This window comes from Anguilla rostrata, chromosome 9 (genome assembly GCF_018555375.3).
Source record: "Anguilla rostrata isolate EN2019 chromosome 9, ASM1855537v3, whole genome shotgun sequence".
Classification (NCBI taxonomy): Eukaryota; Metazoa; Chordata; class Actinopteri; order Anguilliformes; family Anguillidae; genus Anguilla; species Anguilla rostrata.
The window spans coordinates 37,735,147-37,760,609 of NC_057941.1; the positions used below are offsets into that span (position 1 = coordinate 37,735,147).

A 25,463-nucleotide genomic window follows, 5' to 3' on the forward strand; every position below is an offset into this window, starting at 1 on the left:
ACACTTAACAAACGATATCCTACACCAGTCTGTTATCTACCGTGTTAGCTTTCAGAATAACCAGCAAAAACAACATTACATTTATTTGGCAGACACTTTCATCCAAAGCAACGTACAAAAAAGTGCATTTCATGGTCATAGACAACTACTAAACACAGGTTTAATAAGATACAGTACTTATTTTGTACAGCTATTTCTAGCCAAGAACACAGTGTAGTTCACACAGTGAACACTATTCTGACCTAACCTCTGCAAAGCCAACTAGGCAGAAGAATAAGCTACAGTATTAGGACAAATACAAATGACCAAAAAGTGCTGGGATGGGGCAACATGTAACAAAACATATAACATAAAAAGGTGGGGGGGGATGGAATTAGAGTGACATATACAGCGTGGTGGTAGTTCGTCTAGGTATAGTCTGAAGAGATTAGTCTTCAGGCCACGACGGAAGATGGATAGTGAGGGGGAGGTTCGGAGAGGGATGGGGAGTTTGTTCCATCACTGGGGAGCTAGGGTGGAGAAGCTCTGTGATCCCTTTGGGGGGGTGGGAGGGGTTACAAGGCGCCCTGCTGCCGCAGAGCGGAGTGGTCGAGCAGGCACATAGGATCGAATCATGTCCTGCAAGTAGATGGGGGCTGTCCTGTTGGCTGCAGTGTAGGTAAGGGTCAGGGCTTTGAACCGGATCCTGGCAGCAACCGATAGCCAGTGGAGTGATCGCAGCAGAGGAGTGACGTGGAAGAATTTGGGAAGGCTGTAGATGAGTCAGGCAGCGGCATTCTGAATCATCTGTAGTGGCTGTATGGCACAAGCTGGCAGGCTTGCAAGGAGAGAGTTGCAGTAATCAAGGCGAGAGGTCACCGTAGCCTGGACGAGCAGCTGGGTAGAGTGCGTCGTCAGGTATGGTCGAATCCATCTGATGTTGTACAGAAGGAATCTGCAGGACCGTGATGTTGCCTTGATGTGCTCCTTGAGGTCCAGTTGGTCATCCAGGACCACCCCTAAGCTCTTGGCAGAGTGAGAAGCAGTCACTGTGGTGCGATCAACCGTGATTGAGAGCTCACAAAGTAAGGAGGTCTTGCATGGGAAGAAGAGCAGCTCAGTTTTGTTGAGGTTGAGCTTCAGGTGGTGGCTGGCCATCCAGGTGGAGATGTCAGCCAGGCAGGAAGATATCTTATCATTGACCTGTGTGGCCGAGGGGGGGAAAGAAAGGAAGAGTTGTGTGTCATCTGCATAACAATGATAGGAGAAGCCATGTGAATTAATAACTGAACCAAGAGATTTGGTGTATAAGGAGAACAGCAGAGGACCCAGTACAGATCCCTGTGGCACTCCTGTAACAAGGGGATGAGATAGGAAGCGAACCAAGACAGGGCAGTCCCAGCAATGCCCATCTCAGCCAAGGCGGAGAGGAGTATTTTATGGTTAACCGTGTCGAAAGCAGCAGACAGGTCAAGAAGGATCAGGACAGAGGAGAGGCGTGAGGCTCTTACAGTGGTTAATTGTTTAAGAACTGCTCATTCAAGGGTTTTGGACAGAAAACAAAACCTGCACTTCAATTTTGTTTACAATCTATGCATTGCAGATATTTGCCATGAATTTGAGTGCAGAGAAAGAAGTGCATGTATCCACAAATAATTTTGATTAAAAATGTGCACAATTTCGTACTGCAAATGAAAATAAATGTAGGCTATAAGGCCTAGGCTACTCGCTAAAACTGCCTATTTGGGGGAGAGCTGGCTATATATGATAGTATTGCTATTGAGTAGCCTACTTTGTGGATTAATTGCATTGATACTCAAGGAAAATCAGGGGAAGATTCCGCCACTGCTTAGTGATTAAAACGGATTTTTCTAAATCGCATTTATCATTTAATCTCTCTAACACAATGCGAAGAAGCTGTGTGTCCCTTTCCAATTGCTTAGTAAGATCGTTTGCATGCTTGTTAATCACTGAAAATAAATTAAAACATCTTGAGATAAATGATTAGTTTAAAGGAAAGTTTTGCGCATCACCAATTCAGCTAGCCAGTCGCCGCTGGTTTTATTTTGTTTCAATTCGACAGTTTAAGAAAGATGGATAAAGGAGGAAGAAAGGGAAGACAAAAGAGGAGGATGACCGGTTATTTTCGTAGGTAAAAGAATTCTCAGCATTAATGACACTCAATAAACTTGAAATATTTTATGTGAAAGCTTGCATCTATAATATACATTCTTTTTAAAACATTGTTTTCCTTAATTACAATTATGTGCATAATACATTAAAGATACAACTATTTTGAGCCGAGACATTCATTGCTTTTTATCTTTTTTCACCCACCTCCCACCGGATCTCAGGGTCCACCCACCTCCCAAATCCCAATTTAACCCCTGCCTACATCCAAACTTTTGTGTCGTGCTTTGTAACATCAAAATCGATTAGTGATTTTTATAGAAGGTATAAGAACAGATATAAAACACGAGGGCAGACAAAGAAATTCTAAGGCTGAATTCTTATGGACCGGTAAGGCACACTGCTTTATGTTCAATTTTGTCGATAAAATAGGCCTATTTATCTTGCCAATACAAGATGGGCTAGGCTAATTGTTCCATGCATGGAAATTAGGTTATTCAGCATTTGACATTGAGTTTATTTGAATCCTAAAAACATAATAACAATCAAATTGAAATCATGATATTGTATCTTTGCGTAGTTCTCATGATAACCAGCAGAGCCATGAGCTCTTGAAGTAAATCTACAATCAATGTCAGTGACTATGTGATCCATTTGAAACACACCCTTCACAAATGGATTTGAATTTTCTTCACTGTCGCTATGAGGAACTCTGTGGTATTCTTCTGAGATGTGTACACAACAGAATTTTTACTGACATGGAGAGTGTATTGCAAAGCATGCAAGTAGTGTTGCGCTTGTTAGGAGCAAAAAATCAGCCAACACATGGATTCAAGCGTGCCATGCTGAGGACTGGGGAGAGAGGACGTCCCTCTTGGGATATTTCCGGTGAACAACATGAGTACCTCCTAGAGTTCAATTTCACTGTCAGGGAAATTGCATGCTTATTTGGCGTCAGTTACAGAACAATAAGGAGAAGAATGAATATATTGGACAGAGAATGGTTTGTCCATCAGAATGTACTATAGTGACATTTCAAATGATGATCTCATAAGAGTGGTCACTGATTTCATACAACAGTTTCCTGATTCAGGAATAAAAAGTGTCAGTGGATATCTCAACAGTGCTGGATGGAAGTGAGCCTTTATACAACACACCTAAACGAATTATGATGTCATAACCAGGCTGTATTCATAGCAGTCATTTCACTGAGTTTCTTTTTCCTTTTCTCAAGGGTTCAAAGATCTCGAGTGATGGAAACTTTGAGACTTGTCGATCTTGTCGGCACAATTTGTCGTGGGCTTGAAATTAACATTATCTCAAGAAGAGTGTACTCAGTACCAGCACCCATGGCTCTATGGCACATTGACGGAAATCATAAGTTGATTCGGTCAGAGTCTTTCATAAGAAAATATGTTATCAGACATAAATAGTTCCTTCTGAATTATACAGAAAATTAACTAATTGTGCCTTTCCAGTTGGAGAATTATGATCGATGGAGGAATCGATGGGTACAGCTGAAAAATTATGTACTGTGGAAGTATGCTTTTCCTTTTAATGGTTTTATATTTCTTCATATTGCTTATTAAAGATTGTATTGATTAATCAAGAATATAGTTATAAATGTATGTGTGTCTCAAGAGATCATGTTCATGAAAACTGTTGCAACAGCAGTGTTGATCTATGTAGACGTCTGTGCAGTTTCCTGGAGTTGGTGTTCTATGCGGTTTCTTAGAATTGGGGGACTTGAACTAGCCATGACCTTCAGGTGATGAACCGAAACCTAGGTTTGGAGAGAATACCGCTAGCCCAGCACAGACAGGAAACAGATGCTGGAAAGAACAGTTATTTTAGATTAGTGCTTTGTTATTGGATAAGTAGCTGACACAGCATAAATGTAACTTTTGGTGTGATCTATGCTGATTGGTTTTGCTTCATTATAGTATATGCATATTAAGGAAGTTTGACTGTATAAAAATCTATGCATTCCCATTGTTCAGTGAGTTCCTCTTGTCTCTGCAAAGATGAGGGTTCCTCTCGTCTCTGGGGAGATGAGAGTTCCCCTTGTCTTTGCGAAGTTAACGGGACCTCCCGCAAGCTTGTGTGAAAATAAATAATTAATAAGACTTTATAGTGTTAGAGTTCTTTCTTCTTACATCGCCAACTCTGCAACAATCTCACCTCAGAACCTAGAAGGAGAAGAATTTCCTCCACAGTACCTCACTGCAAGTGGCAATAATAGAGCCTCCACTGTTCGCACGGCCTTTCTTGGAGCTGTCCATCAGTTTGGAATTCCAACAAGGGTCCGCAGTGATAAAGGAGGGGAGAATGTGGATGTGGCCCGCTTCATGCTCGAGCATCCCCAACGAGGACCAGGTATATTAATACTATTTTTTGTCATTTTGAATTGAGTAATGTAGTCAATGAAAAATATTTTTCCAGGACACACTTATACACTTGTGCTGATCTTTGTCTTATTTCTAAATAATGTAATATGCATTTCCATTGTCATTTCTGTTTTCCTATCTCAGAAAGAAGAAGTTTCATAACGGGACGCAGCGTTCATAATCAGAGAATCGAGAGGCTATGGAGAGATGTTTGGTGTGCTGTGACCGTGAACTACCATACAGCATTCCAACATCTCTCTGACACTGCTGCTTTAAACTCTGAGAATGAGCTTGACCTGATTTGCCTGCATTATGTGACGCTTCCCCGAATAAATAGACATTTGCAGCTTTTCAAACAAGCATGGGATCGCCATTCCCTTTCCACAGAGTAAGGAAGGTCACCTCAACAACTGTGGATTGAGGGGCAATTAATGGGCAACAATCCAATATCTGACCTCGTCAATGAGCAGGACTGCCTTAGAATCATTTTTACTTACATTACATTACATTACAGCCATTTAGCAGACGCTCTTATCCAGAGCGACTTACACAACGTTTTTACATAGCATTTTACATTGTATCCATTTATAAAGCTGGATATATACTGAAGCAATTTCGAATAAGTACCTTGCTCAAGGGTACAACGGCAGTGTCCTACCCGGGAATCGAACCTGCGACCTTTCGGTTACAAGCCCAGTTCCTTGCCCACTGTGCTACACTCCGTACTTTTACTTACAATAAAAAATGTATTATGTCATTCTGTGAATGTATGATCTACAAATCAAACACATCTCAAATGTGGTGCCATGAAGCAATTATTAATTTACTGCACAACTTACTCAGTCATAGTTACCTCCGCTAAGGAGGTTATGTTTTCGGTGCTGTTTGTTAGTTTGTCTGACTGTCTGTCTGTCTGTCAGCAGGATTACGCAAAAACTACCAGGCTGATTTTCATTAAACGTGGTGGAGGGATGTAGCATGAGCTAAGGAAGAACCCACAAAATTCTGAAGTGGATCCGAATCACGGGGCAAATCCACAAATTATTTTTCGCTTTTGTTAACATTGCAAGATTTGCATTTGGCATTTGGCCTTGGTGGAGGTCTGCACTCTCCGAGTGCCCTTCTATTTGAGAGGTGAGATAGCTTTCAAAACGTCTTTATGACCACATTTTGCTCTCATATAGGGGGATCTGGAAGACTATGGAATTGACTGGGCGGGACCAACACCAGTAGACCCTGAAGGGACAGTTGATGTTCCAGAGACACCTGAGGCTCTACAAAACCTTGTTTACCAACACCTTCAGGGAAGAATTGATCCCCTCGGCCACAGCATGTGCTTTGGGATGACATTCTCGTGGAGGCATTAGAAATTGCATGGCAGAGGTTTCATGACCATTAAAAAAATAGCCACCCAAATATTTTCTTATTGTAATATTGTCACAAAATACAATATTATCTATCCTCATCTCTTTTATTATTTATTATTATTATTATTATTATTATTATATATATGTATTATTATTATCTCTTTATTATTTCTAACCCACTCAAAGTTGTTAAAAATGACACAATGGGCAGTAGGATTGTACGTTCGGCTTCTTTCGGCTTGGAGCCTGCACGCCCAGAGGGTCACGTTGACCAATCGCAAGCATGCTCAGTAGACTTCTGAGACTCAGGAAGAGGACCGCCGAAAGCTAAAACCTTCCCTGCCCCAGATATCGATCTTTCCAAGTCCTTTCATTGCAAGAGTTAAGAACGGCATCCAAGCCTGTGATCGTCAATTTGTATTCAGCATCAGGAAAAGGCATACAGAGAGAGAGGGGTAGTTATGTGTGATAGTAAAAACATAAAGAACTTGATTGCGGTGCAAAACAAACAACGGTAATTCCTTAATGCTGGGTAACATTTGGCTAGTCACATTGAAAATGATAACCACAAACTTTGCTAGCTTGCCAGGTTCTCCCATACAATGTTGGCTAGGCTACCTAACTAGCAAGATGTCTAAAATTCATATGGGCAAATTTTTCTAACATTATCCAGATTTTCTGAGTTTCAAATATTTAGTAGCCTACCCAAATACCGTTGAATGACAGCAGAAACATGGGGACTGCAGCTAACTTTACATAGATTTGTCTGAATTCAAATCTTATAAACCTTTTGTTGCAGAAATGCACAGATATTGATGTTTAACGGTAGGTCAAGCCCAGGAATCGAAGACAATGAAACGCCATGTTTGTGAGTATAACTTTGAACTGATGTGTTTTCTATTTTTAATCATTTTAAACTTGTAGTATGTAAGGTCATAATGTATGCTATCATAATGTATGATTGTACACTTCTCCTTGTCCAAGTGTTAAGGGCTTAGGACTAGCTGTTGCTACTAATTAAATGTAATGTTAGGCCTAGGGTAGACTCATTTGATGTTGAAATACAAGGTCAATATACTTAAAGATGCTGTGCAGTCAAAATAATGATTTTAAAATGCTTATATTATGACCAAAGGCTATAAGGTTACACATTGATTTTAAAAGTATTTCACATATGTATGTAATAAATTAGATATTTCTCCCTAAAAACTAATGCTCGACATTGCCACCTAGTGGAGTATTTGGTATTGGTAGTTTTGAGACCAAATTCATGACGTCACAAATGTTTCTAATTTGCATTTACCAATGTGCGGTGGTCGAAACACTCACCCAGTATGAATATTTATGTAGTGTGTGCTCCCAAGTTCAAAGCCATGACCAAATTCTCAAATACATATTGTGCGGGTCTGCTGCTAACATTAACTATCCAGTTCAACAATGCCTTATTGTGTGATTAAAGATTGCAGAGGTAGGAATGCCTTGCCAAAAGATCCAAGTCTCTGAAAGGTCTGGATCAATTATACAGAAAAACAAAACGGTGCAAAGTTATAAATATCGAAGGTGACAAAATTGTGCAGTACACATTTTACCCGATTCATTCTACAATTATGATCAGAAGAGGATGGGTTTTGCCAAGACAATGTTTCTAAAGTCAGATGCTATACCAACCATCAATCAAGATCAAGATAAGGTCTGCTTGTCTTTTTACTTTAGGTGTTTTACGCATGCTACCTAGCTCAATGTGCATGAAACGCAATGTAGCTAACTACCCCAACCAGGGAATCCTAGATAGCTTTGATGCTATTGTCACGCCTGGCGTCTGTCTTCCCCTGCTGCTTTTTCTGTGTCTGTATTGTTTCAGTGAGCCAACAGGGGGAGTTGTGGAACTGGGCATGGCCACCCATAATTGCTAATTGTCCTGGGAATAAAAGGCTGAAGATGGCGTGGATCCAGATCTCCTTCACTCCCGACCTGGCGGGACACTAAATTAATCTAATGTATAGGTTGTAAATAAATAATTTACTTTTTGCACCGTGACCTCTGCCTGGTTTCCGTTTTTGTTCGGCCTGCCCGACCCGGGCCGTAACAAGAATGGTGGCAGCGGTGGGATAAATTTCTGTTCTAGGTCGGTATTGGATTTGCTTTATGGCATTCAAGTGCGGCGTTTTGTTTTCCTTGCGTTTTTGCGTGGACATAGTTTATAGGTGCTGCTGGTTAGGTCACGTATACGCACCTACGTCGTGGGAGGCCAGGATTGAGACTCGGTGCATTGTTATATTATTTGGGAGTGAAGGCGTATGTTGCCTCCAACTTACGTTTATGTTGGAGAGCTAGACCCTTCGTGTCTTCGTTGATCGTCTCCTGTTCTTCGGTAAGTAATCCCCATGTGGTTATAGGTTTGGTGATCGGACTGATTCTCTAGCTAGGTAAGTGGGCCCAGATTGATCTCATTACGTGAGACGCGTCCGTGGAGTGTTGCATTGGTTTATCAGTCGGCCTTTGTGATCTTCGCTGTGTAGGAAAATTTTGGGATTCCCCATGATTGTGATGACGTCACATGTCAAAGTTAGGGTATTCCCATCAATGTTGATCAAATTGGTTCCTCCAAACTCTCGATGCTCCATGGTAAAAGTACATCACATGTATGACTATTCACTCATATAATCAATATGTAATCCAATAAACCTGTATCATTAGTTGCAGCTGATCTTATGGAAACGCAAGAAACCACAGTATCAACTGTAGAGAAAAAGCAAGAGAATGCCGAAGGCTTAAAAAAACCACACTTACTCACTCAGCAGAAAACATTAATCAAATACTAACCATACACTTATATTTTCAAACTGATCAACTGCTAATAAATGTGCTAGAAGACTAATATTTTACAGTGACCCCTATGTAACCTGAATACAATGGAAAATTACAGGAGGCTGTGACTTGTGTTCTTAATGGAAAATTACAGAATAAAGACTAATATTTTTTAAGGGAAAGTTGGGGTAACTTTCCACAATGACGTTATCACCCAAGAACAGAAAATCATTGTGGTGCCAATAAGGTCAGGTAGACCCAAGAACAGGAAATCATTGTGGTGCCAAGAAGGACAGATGGTATTTAAAAAAATGTGTTAGGGGGAGTTGTGGGGTGCACAGTGTATAAAATGAATGTAAAACTGACAATCGAGGTTCAATTCTGCAGAATTGATCCGGCTTTGTGCACCTGTTCAAATAAAGTCTAACTTTTCTGAAGAGCTTGCTGCTGTGGTATCTTTTCCCTCGTGAAGTTGTTTTCTACAAATTAAAGATTGGACTTTGAATTTTGTCGGTTCCTAGACACGACAGCTGGTGCAGACAGGTTAGCTTTTTCTAGCGTTTAAATATTCTTGTAGTGAGCTTCTGGGAAGGCGGAGTAGGATATTGAACTGTTTTATGGGATGAAGCGGGATTCACCTATCCGATGCTATACTGGAGATTGCGAACTGTGAGTTGGTTATAACAGGGATTGATTATTGAGTTTTAAAAGGGGTTTAATCCTCTGCTTTGTTCTTGGCGCGTGAGTCCAATGTTTGTTTTGGATTTGTGGTTAAATTCTTGAATTGATTGCGTGTTTGTAAATTAGTTTTTACTGTGTCCGTCTGCCGCTTCTTTGCACGTTCTGGTTAAAAGCGAGTTATTGTTGCTGGCTCAGTACTGGGGCGAGTCTGCTCCGTTGTGTGGTAAGCGATTTAAGGTTACGGAACTTCGCAATTATTTGTTTGAGCTTGCAGTGGAGCGAGGTGTGTTAAAAGTAGGCATGATGAGGCAACGGGGACTATTGAGGAAATAAAGCTTGCTGAATTGGAATTGAAGAAATTGGAGATGGAAAACACTTTGCAACTAGAATTGGCTAAGATTAAACATGCACAAGAGCTAGAAATGGCGAAACTTAATGAAAAGCTTAAAGAAAAAGAGCTGCAACATAGAGAACGAGAATTACAGTTCGCCGAGGAAAAATTGAAATTTGAGGCCAATAAACACAAAGACGCAGAAGCATACTGAAGACACTGTTTAGAGATGATCTCAGATGGAAAGGTTGAATCATCTGTGTTACATGGCGATGGTGATGAATCCCATTTACCTGTTCACAATGGTATAGTGCATAACTTGAAATTAGCCCCTAAATTTAATGAAAAAGATTTGGATACTTGCTTTACTTTGTTCGAAAGGGTTGCTGTAACTAAACAATGGTCAGAGGCTGATCATATTCTATTACTACAGTGTGTAGTAAGCGGGAGGGCTCAGGGAGTCTTTATTGCTTTGGACACTGTTTCTCTTGCATCCTATCCGAAAGTTAAAGATGCAATTCTGCAGGCTTACAAAATGGTCCCAAAATTTTATAGACAACGTTTTAGACATGCAAGATGCACTGATAAGCAGACTCATGTGGAGTTCATGAGAGAATTGGTTGTTCAGTTTGATCGTTGGCGGAAAGCATCCAAAATGACTTCTTATGAGGAACTTTGCGATATGATAATTCTAGAGCAATTCAAAAATACGATTTTAGAACCAATTGCTACTCATATTAGTGAGCACGCAGTATGTAAGCCTGCGTATTAGAAGCTGCGTCAATGGCTGATAATTACGCACTTACGCATAAACAGGTCTTTGGTGGTTTGCGCCCATTGGGAAACGGGCAGTTTGATAATCGTAAAAGCTTTGCACCGCGTCAGCGTTCCAATAACCCTGCTCCCGTGAGATCGGTCCCTGGTACGGATGAAAAATATGACGGGTCTCGATTATGTCATGCATGTAAAAATAAGGGCCATTGGAGAAGGGAATGTCCTATTTTTAAATCTAATGACAAGTCATTCGCATCTAGAAATACACAGGGTTCCAAACCCACTGTTTTAGAGGTACCAGCACGTAACAGAACAGGGCTGCGTTTCCCAGAGTCTCCTTAGCGCTACGTGCGTCGTAAGGTATCCCTTAAGCTCTTCCTTTAGCTCTCGAGCTGTTTCCCAGCGTCTCCTTAACTAAGGTATACCTTTAAAAGGGTGGTCTGGGGCACTCGTAAGCTGTCCCTTAGCGCTGCGCTCCGCGGTTTCAGCCTTATTACGCCAACATTTTGCTTTTCAAATCGACAGTTGTACTACAGTGCGCATCTAGTAGCACATCTGCATGCGAAAATTACATAGATAGTTTAATATTAACTTTACGAAAATTAATTATCCAATCAACGTTTCTGTGCATAGCACGTCGTGAGAATGTTGTCGTTTTACCTGTCTATCCCCATCATGATGGTAATTAAGTATAGGGCCTATCCAGAATACTAATCCAATTTGTGAAAAACAAAAAAAAAGTTTTTTTAATTTATACGTATTGGCGCTAACTTAGGATATGGCTTTTCTGACTGCATACCCTGTAGAAATTATTTCGTTTGTGTGTGAGGCAATGATCACACTGACTTGGAACAAACCGCCGGTTTATTAAGAATATAAAACCTGTGTGTGCAAAAACAACGTTGAGTGATTCTACTTGCATGACCGAACTAGAACACGTTGATTGGCTAACCATAAACACACATACAGGTACAGTGGCTCATAATGGACAAACATAGCCAAATGATCTACATCCCCTTCCTTTAGCTCACACCTCCTATATAAAACAAAATAGCACTGGGTAAATATCAACATTACGGAACATTTTTCTTACCATGTTGTTTTATGATTTTCGGTAAACAACCCAATAATGATATTCTTGGTTAAATTTAAGATTATCCAAGAGCAAATTAAGGTGGATGAACAAATAACTTTAACAGGTAGACCTATTCATAAGGCACCCGGTATATAATTCATCATGATCAATTTCCACAGACGCGCTTTTGCCTTTCATCTACGACCATTTTTTGCATTGCAGAGAAAAGTTCGCGGGAATCAGTGCAGTGCAGTGATCTGCTGCTACAGTTGCCTATTTATTATGTGACAAAAACAAATTAACATTAGACCTTTGTTTCAATAAGAACAAAATAATTCACCCATATGTAGCCTATATCCTTTCCCCTGGGCTTCCACGAAGTCCCAGACTATGGCTTATATGTCCCGATTGACGCTTTTTATTTTATCCATTGTAGCCTATATGTACGTATTTATTGAAACTATCACAAGATCTCGTTTTAACGGACTCTTAAGGAGATTAGCAGATAATCTCTAGTAGGCATAGCTTCCTCTTCTGCAATATTAGATTGATGTAAAATGATTATGACAACACGTGTAATATTAAAACGTCATTCACAAGCCTTTACAAGTGAGACAATCGATTCGCTTGGCATCGATTGATAAACTTTTCAGCACCACAGTGAAGGCCAGCTCCAACTTACGATGTATCTTTAAGTTGTCCCTTAAGAGTTGCCTTAAGGTATAGTCTGGGAAACACTCGTAAAAAAGCGGTTTCCCTTAAGAAGGTATACCTTAAGAACCTTCGTAAAACGTTAAGGTACATCGAAAGTCGGAAACGCAGCCCAGTTCCTTTATCCGACATTGAGCCGACTGTCTCATGTCGCACTGGTATACCTGACCCCGAATTTGTTCCATTTATTAATGATGGCTTTGTTTCATTACAGGGGAGTCCGAAAAAACAAACAGTGCGTGTGTTGCGAGACACGGGAGCTGCGCAGCGCTTTATTATGGATGGTACTTTGCCGTTTTCTCAGGGGACTGCTACTGGGGAGAATACGATGGTTCATGGTATTGAAATGTCCAGGGTAAATGTCCCTTTGCATAAAATATACCTCAGCACTGATTTAATACAGGGTGATATCGTTATAGGAGTGAGACCAACCTTACCTGTGGAGGGTGTGCAAGTCATCCTTAGGAATGACCTGGCCAAGGGCTTTGTATGGAAGAACATTCCACCACCTTTGCGCGTGAAGGCTTAGCTGGTCTCATCGGGGGAGGTCGATGAATGGGCCAGCCGACACCCGGAGGTTTTCACAGCTTGTGTCCTGACGTGCTCTATGGTCAAAGCCGAGGTTGAGCAGCCCCGTGTTAATGAAATGAGCATCACGGGAGCTGAAACTTGCGATGTAAGTATGTCTACTCCTTTGCCCTCTGATATACCTGTTAAGTCAGAGTCAAATGATATCTCGCTCTCTTCTTTAGTCACAGTCTCTCGTGATGAGTTGATCAGTGAACAAAAATCCGACCCTAGTTTAGCTCCTTTATTTGAAATGGTGTGTTCAGACTCAGAAAAAAATCAGTCTGGTTATTTTCTGCAAGATGGTTTATTGTTGCGCCGCTGTTTGTTACACCCTTCTATGTTGGACGATGTCCCCATTACACAAGTTGTAATACCGTTGAAATTTTGAAATGAGGTAATACGCACGGCACATGATGGTTTATCTGGACATTTAGGTGTCCGGAAAACTTATGACCATATACTTCGTCAGTTCTATCGGCCTAAGTTGAAACATGACATTTTGGTGTACATTAAAACGTTACACCTGTCAAGTCACCGGGAAACCCAATAGGAAAATTCACCCAGCACCTTTAGAACCCATTCGCGTAATGGAGGAACAGCCGTTCCATTATCTGATTTTGGATTGCGTTGGGCCGATTTGTGCTTCTCGGGGAGGGAATCAATATTTGTTGACGGTTATGTGTAAGAGCACGAGATATCCCGCTGTCTACCCTCTCCGCACAATTAAGGCCAAAAATATGAGTGGCGGTCTGGGAAAACCCTTCACATGGTAAAATTTTGACATTTTCAGCTGGTCACAAATCTAGAAAAATCGAGATTTATCCCTATTTAAATGTTTTTGAATTGTTGAATTATCTCAATCAGAGCCAAAGTTATGATGTTTTAAAGCCTTCTTGCGCCGTGAAGTAGAAATGGAGAAAAACTGCCTCAAAGATTCCATTCAGTTCCACAGAATTCTATTTCTAGCTACAAAAGAAAAAACGCCAACACTCAGCTTTGTTTTTGTTAAATGATTGTCATTGTATTTATTATGTGAGACAACACAAAAGTATTCTTTGAAATGATATAATAATAATAATAATAATAATAATAATAATACTTCTACTACTACTACTACTAATAATAATAATAATCCATGTAACATGCTTATGCTAAATTTTGAGGAGGCAGCACTAAAATCAGTTGAGAAGTACTAAAGAAAAAAACAAAAACACCTTGGTGTATATCAATAACTGAACATCACCAGTATTATTTCAATGAAATATAGAAATAGATTTTAACAGTAGAAGTACATAGTGTTTTACAAATTATTGTCATTGTATTAGGGTTAATTATGTGTGACTATCATAAAATAATTCTTTGAATTAAATTTTACAATTTGACATGTCAATCACCTTCTGAATAGTATTATACAAATATATTTTAACAAGGTGATGAAAATGTACATTTAAAAGCACAAGAAAAAAACATCAACAAACACTTTTTTCCTTGAGTAATTTGCTGCAGCCCTTCACTGTACACCTACACACACTGCACTGTAAACCTACTCCTCCACATTGAACACTGCAATTCTCGTAGGCTTGGGGACTGTTGGACACGGACAGGTGGTGTCTTTATAGGTATCAGCAGTAAATGGCCTTATTAGAGGTACCACTGCCGCTTCGCATCGAGTCCTTTTGTTAGGATCTGGTCTGGCATTTTGCTTGGTAGGGGCACTCCTCCTCTCAGAAGAACTTGCTGGGTTGCACCACTGTCACAGAACTCTTTTATTTCAATTATGCCTGACCCCTCACGAAAGTGAAAGTGGTGGTTTTTCTTTATTCCTCCAACTTTCCTGAAGTATGTGCTGAGGAAGCTCGTCCAGTCATATGTTGGCACAATGACCTCTCCATTTTCCTTGCCGCAGACGTGAGCAATGTTGACATGGGAAGATTCCTTGACCACCTTGACAATGTCATTTAGACAGTCTACCCTTGTCCTCCTGAACAAGCGTTTCACAAGAGCAAAGCACCAGTCACAACTAAATTTTGTGTGTCCAGTTAGCAGGAAGGAGAAGGTGATGTTCTTGTGACGCCCTGTTAGCACCCTCCACATCAAGTACCACATCATTGTGGAGTTTTTGTTTTGTCCACTGCAGTTATCTGCATGTAAATGGACATCTTCTTCACCCATGCCATAGTGCTTGAAGAAGTAGTGAACGAGTGACACTACACAGTTGGCACCTTTCCCTGACTGGCAGCTCTCTTCAAGTAAAAAATTTACCTGCTTTGGGACGGCCTTACATGCCACCCCAAAGAGACCACATGTCCGAGGGCACTTGAAGTACACTGGACCAGGCTGCAAGGGGTCTGATGGGAAATGGACCTGCTGCGCAAAATCAAAACTGTAATGCATCTTCCCAGGGAAGCTGCAGGCAGGATGGGGTCCTATTTCTGCACCAAAGGGGATCTCCTCCTTTGTTGTTTTACAGATTTGTTGGTAGAGGGATCTCTCCATTGCGACTTTAGCCAAGTGCTCTTCAATATCACGGAAGGCTGCACTTTTCTCAGCCTCTGGATGATTGGCAGCATGTTGAAGTTTAGCGACACCTGACTGACAGTACCAGCACAGGTCAGTGGCAGGGCGCATGGTCGACACAAAGGGTACTAACAGCTGCCACATTCGCTGAAAGGTTCTCAGGGTTACCATTTGCATGCCAGCATTCTCCACGGCTGCGAGTACTGCTCATAGACCTTCCTCTTGCTGCAGTTGGTTGGCAGCAGTTTTACATCTGCCTTCCAATGCCTTGGTGTGCGGCCTGGAAGAATGATCGCATTGGCCTCTGCATAGTTGAGGATGAAATCCACAATGGCTCGTGTCCTGCAATTTTAATGCATTTGCAGGAAGCCTCTTATTCAGCTTGTGGACCCTTGCTTCCACCCCAGAAGCCTTGTAATGCTTCATTAATGCATTCAATTTGTCCTGCCCAACCCCATGGAGATATTTGAAAATATCATGGCAGATCCTATGCCCATGATAGTAATAATCAGTACGGTGGGCTAAACGCAGTGTCTGCTCTCTCTTCCTGGACCTTGATGTTGTGTCAGAGAGATGCATTCCACAAGAAAGCTTGGAGAGAATGGCAATGTCAAGCTCTTCACGAGACAGGTTGAGGTACTGCAGACGGACATCAAGGAGCTCCTCTTTGGGGAATCTGGTATGGCAAGGCTTTCCTTCATTGAGCTTGCAGCAGCAATGACAATCTACTACAGAAGGGCCAGCATCACCATGGCCAGGAGGAATGATTTTATCGGCCAGATTTTCGAGAGTTGGATGTGACTCTGTTTTTTTTTTTTTTAAAAGAAAGAAAAAAAAGTCAATGTTACTATGTGAAAACTTAATGCATTTCATAGACCGAAGTCTACTACTGAGCCAAGTGGATCTCCTTGTGTCCTTGGTATTGATAATAAAAAATACTACTACTACTACTACTAATAATAATAATAATAATAATAATGATTAATTCACACAGTCACCACTCAAAGAACAATTTATTTTCATAAGCCTTATGTAATGTTTGTAATGTATTATAGGGTAACTCCTTATTTATTTATTTGCATTTAAACTTATTTAGGCTTAACCTTACCATATGACATGTTTGATGTTTTCATACGGAAAGCTGACACAGCTGTTTCATGCAAATAAGCTAGCTAGTTTATTCTCACTCATGGTCAGTATAGTGAATAATAATCATAATTTATGACAGCCCTGTATAGGTACATAGTTTCATTGACTCACCTGACAGGTCATCGTCTTCATCACTGTCCATCTCTCCAGTTTCGGGCGCCAAAACAAGACGAGCCGTTTTTCTAGGAGCAGGATCTCTATCGTAATTCCTGTCACTTGATTCATCACTCGATCCAGATACCTCACTGTCACTGTCTCTGAGATTAGGACCACTTGTGAAATAATCACTGATTAACTGTCTTGCTTCAAAGCTATTGGAAATGTTACTCATGTTAATAGAAGACAATTCATTCGAACAACGGGCTACATCGCTATCCTGTAAAGACGCCATCTCTCACTGACAGCAGCCGTCAACTACGCGAGGATGTTTTGACAGCTATCAGCTGATCTGCGCGTGAACGCAGTTGTTGTTGGTGTTTCGTGCCTGTTGTGTTATGTTAAGACTGCCAACTGCAGTCTTGTAACTCGTAACGTTAACCTTTCCAACCAGTTAACGCCAATTCCAACAATGACATGGGTCTTTGCTTTTACACAAATCAAAATAGTTGACGGCGAGTTTATGGAAAGGGAATAAGAAGTCGAAAGCGCCCGTAACTTGAACCACCAACATGCTAGTGTAATCTGATTGATCAAGAGACAAAAGTAGGCTATGTGAAAACGAAACACTAACCTAACTATATTGATGTTAAATGTTTACATAACCTATTGTGGTGGGGTGGGCGTGGTTTGAGCGTCGGCTGCAGAGAGAGAGAGTGTGAGAGGAGCGGCTCTCGGATCCTTCGTCACAACTGTCAGCTGGAGGTAATCAGCGCCGATAATTGTTAATTGTTTAATTGCGCTGATTGCCTCTGATTGCTTTCAACAGTGAGCCTGGGGTTTTTAACCTCTTAAGGCACAAGCCAAATTTTGCCAATCCTTGCCCATTTAGGGGGTACCCTATTTAAAGCTTTATAACTCCAGACGTGAACACCACAGAGACTTGAAAAATGGCTTAAATGAAGCAAGACATTTGTACAATTTACAATACTAACACAGATTAGTTTATATTCATAATTTTGGAAGAAATAAAGTGCCACAAATGCAATTGTTTTGACAAAAAATCCAAAATAAATTTGCACTTTTTAAGTTTGCAATGAAATACTGCGAGATTGAATATATGCAGGAGGTTAAACTATACATGTGCTAGGTCAAAAACGTCTTGACCACAAGTTCATAAAATCTAAGGGTGGATATGTAGAACTACTATAGATGTATGAAGCAAAAACTAAGCAGTGTACCCAGCATCTCCAAATCTATCCAAAATGTCTAAATTATGCATTGCTGTAAATCATAACATATCCATGTATTTCACTACAAATCAACTGTTTTGACTCAAGAAAATCACTGTTGCATAATTTTCAAATGGGAATTACAAGCTTTCAGTCAGTACAGTGGTCTAAAATAGCTAGGTGTCCAGAAACATATCCAAAATCTCTCCAAAATTGAATAAAATGCTTTTTGTCCATTATAAAGCATATAAATTAGCCCCTTATGAGGGTTTAAGATGAAACATTGCTATCAGATTAAAAAAATAATGCAAAAACATTGTCACACAATGCGGTACAGTACCTAAATGTGTAATAATTAACTCGTGTGTATTTCTATACTCTGTACTCTCGTATGTTTTCTTGTATGGGGATGAGACAACATGAAAACAATTTTCACCCGTCCACCACGTTTTGGCAATGTTCCAGCTATGACGTCATCACTGTTGCATGCTTCACAAAAACTATTACACTTCCGTCTAACGCTTACATTACAGTGTAAAATATTTACATTATATAACACCACTAACCTATTTAAAGATACTCAATTTCAAAAATAACGTATATAACCGAAATATTTTGAACGGTAATACTTACATAGCAATGATGAAATCTCCTCTATGTTCAGTAGATAGAGACAGAGACGGTATCAATAATATTGTTCTATTCGCTTCTGTTTTGCTCCAGAAAACGATGTCAGCTAGGTCTATCAGCAAACATATGGTTTAGCTATGTTAAGAAGTCCTCAATAATAATAGTATTTTCCAAGAAATTACGAAATATCCTTGAACACGTTTCGTTAGGTGCATCGTATTTGTCTGCTAACAGAGTGATTGCGTAAGTGAATGCTATGCTAAGAATATTTTCTGTTACGCTGACCTATAAAACGCTATTCCAAAAGCAGAATTAGACATGTTATACATCGTTAGAAAGCTTATACTCTCGCCTACCGAATAAATGAATTGTAAATCAAGTCAGACTGTACTAAAAAGGACGACGACGCCGTAAACAACAGGTGTGGTGTTACGCACAGCTATTTTGGAAGATACCCAGGCGTCACAGATGCGCCTATATTTCCCAAACGGATTGTCCAAGACAATATATGACCACTCAGTCTCAAAAGGGACATCTCTACACGTAAAACCAACAGTAAGGTTTTATATTTATTCAATATTTAGTCCCAGATATTGACTGTAGAATGACATGGTATCATTTTTAAAAACTTTTTCTCGTTTATTTCGTTATTCAGTGAGCAGCGTTTTCACTGCTGTATAGGCATATCTTAGTGCTATTGTCGGGTTTATCTTGCTGCTATGACGGAATACGATTTTTTAGTGGTGAAAGAATATTTTTATTAATGCCAGGATAGACAATATTGTCCATTATGTCAAGGGTGGGGGGTGTTTTTTAGATGAGACTGCAGGGAGGGGGTGCGTGTTAAACGAACGAACGGAGCGACAATGGTGGGGCTGCGAAACTCCGTTTTCGGCATAGTTGTCATGTATCGTCTACTAATGAAACTGAAACAACGCGTTTCTGTTTTCATCTCACACGTTGGTTGCAGTAGCACCGAATGTTTGACTTTAGTAATCTAGGCACGCGGGCGTGCCTACCACTAGGGGCAATGCGCTAAGAGGTTAAAAGGAAGACCGGAAGCTGGAACGTGAGAGGGCTGATGACAAGACGGCTGCGGAACCGTCGTGCTTTGTATGATTTTGTCTGTAAAAGACGCATCTGAAAATAAAAGAGCACGGAAGTGCTGATTACGGAAACAACTGTCTCCCGTGAGTGTGTGTTTAAACCGGAGGGGTGGCACTCGCTTGCCACAGTGGTGGCCCGTGCGGGGGAGCAAGTATTAAAACACACAGGAGACGGCATGGAACATAGCCAGGAGCAGGGGGAAACGCCACAACCGGTGGTGGCGCTGGCGAGGATGCTGGAGGGGATGGCGGCGATGCAGGAGAGGCAGGCGGCGATGCACGCCGAACAGCTGGAGGCTCTGCGGGCGCAAACTTCCCTCCAGACCCAGGCTCTACTGCAACTGGCGGCTGCGGGAGAAACCAGCTCCCGAGAGAGACAGACCGGACCCCCCGTAGCTCTCCATCTACCAAAGATGACCCCGGATGACGATGCGGAGGCGTTCCTTGAGGGGTTTGAGGTGGCCGCAAGGGCAAGTAAATGGCCGGAGGAGGAGTGGGTCGTCCGCCTCCTGCCCCTCTTGACTGGGGAAGCACAACGAGCGGCACACAGCTTACCCCCCACAGCGCGGACGGTCTACGGTAACCTAAAGAAGGCGGTCCTGGACCGCCTGGGATACAGCCCCGAAGAACACCGGCGACGGTTCAGGGAGACGGCCCTGGCCGGAGAGGACCGACCGTTCGCATACGCACAGAGACTGCTGGACATGGCACGTCGGTGGCTGCGGCCAGAAATCCGGTCAGCAGACGAGGTGGTGGAGCTGGTGGCCCTCGAACGCTTTATCGATGGCCTCCCGGCGGAGACGGCGAATTGGGTGAGGTGCCATCGGCCGACCGGGTTGGCGGCCGCCGTCACCCTGGCGGAGGACCACCTGGCGCTCTACCCCCGCGGCCAGTCACAGCAGCAGCAGCAGCAGCAGCAGCAGCAGCAAGGACGGGCAGACACGGCTCCGCGCAGGAGAGCCCTTCCTCGTTCCCTTCCTTCCCCCCTTTCTTCCTCCCTTCCCCGTGCCCAAACCTCCGCATTTTCCCGCAACAACCCTTTTGTTTCTGTTTCCCCAGCCCCAGGCTCAGTGGCGGCGGGATACGACCCACAGAGAGCTCCTCAGACGCCCGGACCGGGGTGTTGGCGGTGCGGACAACCGGGTCACCTGCGCCGCGAGTGCCCGCTCATGGAGGTGGGGCAGGTGGTTCGTGTTGTCGGCCCGCCCACCTCCGCTCCCGACCCAGACGGAGCGTACTGTATTCCGGTAAGGATTCAAGGGAGTGAACACCAGGCGCTGTTGGACTCAGGGGCTATGCAGACCATGATTCGACAAAGCCTGGTTCGACCCGAGGCGTTGTTAGAAGCATCAATGGTATCTATAAGGTGTGTGCATGGGGATTTACACGCGTACCCTATCGTCTCAGTGGAAATTCGGTGTCAAGGGAAAAAACATAAAATAAAGGCTGCGGTTAGCTCCCGCCTCTCGCACCCTCTGATTTTAGGCACTGATTGGCCGGGGTTTCGCCAGGCAGCTGGTAAGGTAGGGGGGGTGCGTTCACGACGGGTAGGGCTGTGTGATGGGGTGGCTGCTGTCAGCGGTGACGCGGGGTCGTCCGACGCGGCAGAGGGGGAGCCGGCATCAGTGGAGCCTCCGGGGAGACTCCGCAGGTACCGGTGTTTCGCCCATGGAGGATTTCCCACTCGAGCAGTCTCGTGATGACACCCTACGCTTTGCCTTTGACCGCGTGATGTCCATTGATGGTCAACAGGTGCGCCCTGATGCAACACTCACTCACCCGTATTTTGTAATAATTCGGGATAGGTTATACAGAGTGTGTCGTGACACTCAGACTAACGAGGAAATCACCCAATTGCTGGTGCCTAAAAGCTCTCGGGAAATGGTTTTTCAGACGGCTCATTTTAACCCCATGGCTGGTCATTTAGGGTATGAGAAAACACTGAACCGGATAATGGCCCGCTTCTATTGGCCGGGCATTTGGGCCGACGTGCGTCGGTGGTGTGCGTCGTGCCCTGAATGCCAACTCGTAAATTCCCCGGCTATACCAAAAGCGCCGTTGCGCCCCTTCCGCTAATGGAGGTCCCTTTTGAGAGAGTGGGGATGGACCTCATCGGGCCGTTTGATCGGAGCACGCAGGGATACCGTTTCGTGTTAGTTCTGGTGGATTATGCGACAAGGTATCCCGAAGCAGTTCCTTTGCGCAGCATTTCGGCAAAAAGTGTTGCGCAGGCATTGTTTCAAATAATCTCCCGAGTCGGAATCCCGAAAGAGATTCTGACTGACCAGGGCACCCAGTTTATGTCACGCACACTACGCGAACTGTACGGGTTATTGGGCATTCGTTCTATTAGAACTAGCGTGTACCATCCCCAAACGGATGGGCTGGTTGAGCGTTTTAATAGAACGTTGAAGTCTATGATCCGGAAGTTCGTTCATGAGGATAGCCGTAATTGGGATAAGTGGTTATCTCCTCTGGTGTTTGCAGTGCGGGAGGTTCCCCAGGCCTCCACGGGATTTTCTCCCTTTGAACTACTGTTCGGTAGGAAACCCCGGGGGATATTGGACCTAGTTAAAGAAAACTGGGAGGAGGGTCCGAGTCCTAGTAAAAATGAATTACAATACGTGCTGGACCTGCGAGCAAAACTCCATACACTGGGTAAGTTGTCACGGGAGAATTTGCTCGAGGCGCAGGCACGTCAGCAACAGCACTATAACAGAGGAGCTAAACTACGGCAATTTTCACCGGGAGATAAAGTTCTTGTGTTACTCCCTACCTCTAGTTCTAAATTACTCGCCAAGTGGCAAGGGCCCTTTACGGTCACACGGCGAATGGGGGAGGTTGACTATGAGGTAGAGCGTACTGATAGAGAGGGGGCAAAACAGATTTATCACCTCAATCTCCTGAAAGCGTGGAAGGAGGTAGTGGCTGTCTCTCTGGTTACGGTGGATAAGGAGAGAGATGAGCTGGGTCCGGAGGTACCAAATTCATCCAATCAGATCTCAACCCTTTCAGATGACCATCTCTCACCGAATCAGAGAACAGACCTTGCCTTGTTGCAAAAGCGTTTTGCTGATGTGTTTTCTCCCATACCAGGACGCACGCACCTCATACACCACCATATAGAGACTTCCCCGGGGGTGACGGTGCGGACCCGCCCCTATAGATTGCCGGAACACAAAAAGAAATTGGTTCAGGCAGAGATAAAGGCAATGCTAGAGCTGGGGGTAATAGAGGAATCCCAGAGTCCCTGGAGTAGCCCCATCGTGCTGGTAGGTAAGCCTGATGGGTCTATTCGCTTCTGTGTGGATTATAGAAAGGTAAATGAAGTGTCACGGTTTGATGCTTATCCAATGCCTCGGGTCGACGAGCTCTTGGATCGGCTTGGCACGGCTCGATTTTTTTCGACGCTGGATTTAACCAAGGGTTACTGGCAGATTCCCTTATCTGCTAAATCTAAGGAAAAAACGGCTTTCTCCGCTCCGGATGGTTTGTACCAATTCAGGACACTTCCATTTGGGTTATTCGGGGCCCCTGCCACCTTCCAGCGCCTAATGGATCGGGTATTGCGTCCGCATGCTGGTTATGCTGCTGCCTATCTGGATGATGTCATCATCCATAGCAACAGCTGGGAGCAGCATTTGCAGCATGTGGGGGCAGTGCTCGAGTCATTAAGGCAGGCAGGGCTCACGGCTAACCCAAAGAAGTGTGCTATTGGCCGAGCGGAGGTACGGTATTTGGGGTACCACTTGGGAAGTGGACAGGTGCGGCCTCTAGTGGACAAGATCGCCGCGATTGACCCAAGTCAAAAAAAGAGGTAAGGAGGTTCTTGGGGCTGGCCGGCTATTACAGACGGTTCATCCTGACATTTTCGGAGCTGACCAGTCCCCTAACTGACTTAACCCAAAAAGGTGCCTCAGATCCGGTCCAGTGGACGGAACCGTGCCAGCGGGCGTTTGAGAGGGTAAAGAAGCTCTCTGTGGGGAGCCGCTCTTGTTCACACCAACTTCTCTCTCCCCTTTGTTTTGCAGACCGACGCGTCGGACAGAGGGCTGGGGGCTGTTTTGACCCAGCAGGTGGAGGGAGTCGACCGCCCGTGCTGTACATTAGCCGGAAACTGTCACAACGGGAGGCGAAGTACAGCACGGTGGAGAAAGAGTGCCTCGCCATTCGGTGGGCGGTCGGAGCCCTCCGTTATTACCTTCTGGGTCGCCCATTCACCCTCTGTTCGGACCATGCCCCCCTCCAATGGCTCCACCGCATGAAGGATACCAACGCCCGGATCACTCGGTGGTATCTGGCTTTGCAGCCTTTTAACTTCAATGTGATTCATAGACCGGGTGCACGGATGGTCGTGGCGGACTTCCTCTCTCGCCCCCAGGAGGAGGAGGGGGGGGAGAGGGGGGGGGTTGGTCATCGGCCGGATGGCTCCCCGGCCTAAGTCGGGCGGTGGGGGTATGTGGTGGGGTGGGCGTGGTTTGAGCGTCGGCTGCAGAGAGAGAGAGTGTGAGAGGAGCGGCTCTCGGATCCTTCGTCACAACTGTCAGCTGGAGGTAATCAGCGCCGATAATTGTTAATTGTTTAATTGCGCTGATTGCCTCTGATTGCTTTCAACAGTGAGCCTGGGGTTTTTAAAAGGAAGACCGGAAGCTGGAACGTGAGAGGGCTGATGACAAGACGGCTGCGGAACCGTCGTGCTTTGTATGATTTTGTCTGTAAAAGACGCATCTGAAAATAAAAGAGCACGGAAGTGCTGATTACGGAAACAACTGTCTCCCGTGAGTGTGTGTTTAAACCGGAGGGGTGGCACTCGCTTGCCACACCTATGTTTAATTTTAACTGAGTGATCCACAACCCATTAGCAATCGCAATATTAGCCTGTTGATCACGAGTGGAGAACGGCCAAATTTAGGCATGTCGGCTAACTCGCATTCATCTCGCATCATTTCTGAAGACGTGTGAAACCCCACACGTCTTCATAAATATTAAATGACAGATTTCTTTATAGTCAGCTAAATTTTCAGACACTATGTTATTGGTTTAGTGTTTTTTAATGTTGTTGTAGTACTTTGTTTGGACACAAGACAAGACTGAATTGGCAGGCGTATCTCTACCTACAGAAACAGACCGCCGTCCCAAGCTAACAGTAACAACATTGCTTTTTTGCTAGCAAACAACGTTTACAAATACCTAAAAATAAACATTTTCCGTTAAGTTTTCACGATATCTTTATTTACCATGACAAAGTAAAGACTTCACAGAATCTAAATCGTGTGATATCTCATTTTACACAAAAAACTGATTTTACGAGTTTATTGGCATTTTTCCAACAATGACTCGCAGCGACATCCAGACGGGTTTCTCCAGACCGCCACACATATAATAAAGGCTCTGACTTCATTTATTTCCACTTATGGCGTACCTAAAACGATTCAAACAGACCAAGGGTCATATTTTACATCCCAAGCTTTTTCTCAGTTCTTGAAAAAACTGCAGAACACACACAACATGTCAAGTACTTATCACCCACAAAGTCAGGGGGCACTCGAGCGTTTTCACCAAACGTTAAAATCGATGTTGCGATCTTACTGCACGGAGCTTTCTCGAGATTGGGAAGAGGGTCTCCCGTGGATGTTGCTTGCCATACGTGAAGTCGTTCAGGAAAGCATTGGCTTTAGTGTGAACTAATTAGTTTTTGGGCACGAAGTAAGAGGTCTATTACATTTAATTGCGGACCAATGGAATCTGAAAAAACCTTCTGAAAATGTCCTAAACTATGTAAATGATTTCAGTTTGAGGCTTTATAGTGCGTGCGATTTGGCAAAGGAAAACCTGTCTGTTTCTCAGTCTAAAATGAAGTCCCATTATGATCGTAAGGCCGTAAGCCGCCATTTTCAGCAAGGCTATCAAGTGTTGATGT

The 25,463-nt window shown here is 43.4% G+C and overlaps 2 protein-coding genes across 2 annotated transcripts in view; one reads left to right on the forward strand and one right to left on the reverse strand.

The window, feature by feature from the left end:
• The window catches only part of scn4bb (sodium channel, voltage-gated, type IV, beta b), a 155,673-nt gene that overhangs the window by 95,863 nt on the left and 34,347 nt on the right, over positions 1-25,463 (reverse strand). The gene's annotated exons all lie outside the window — the stretch shown is intronic.
• Positions 19,720-23,808, forward strand: LOC135262526 (uncharacterized). Its single transcript, XM_064349541.1, has 2 exons — positions 19,720-20,790; positions 23,575-23,808. Exons 1-2 carry the CDS (start codon positions 19,720-19,722, stop codon positions 23,806-23,808), a joined length of 1,305 nt encoding a protein of 434 aa, XP_064205611.1.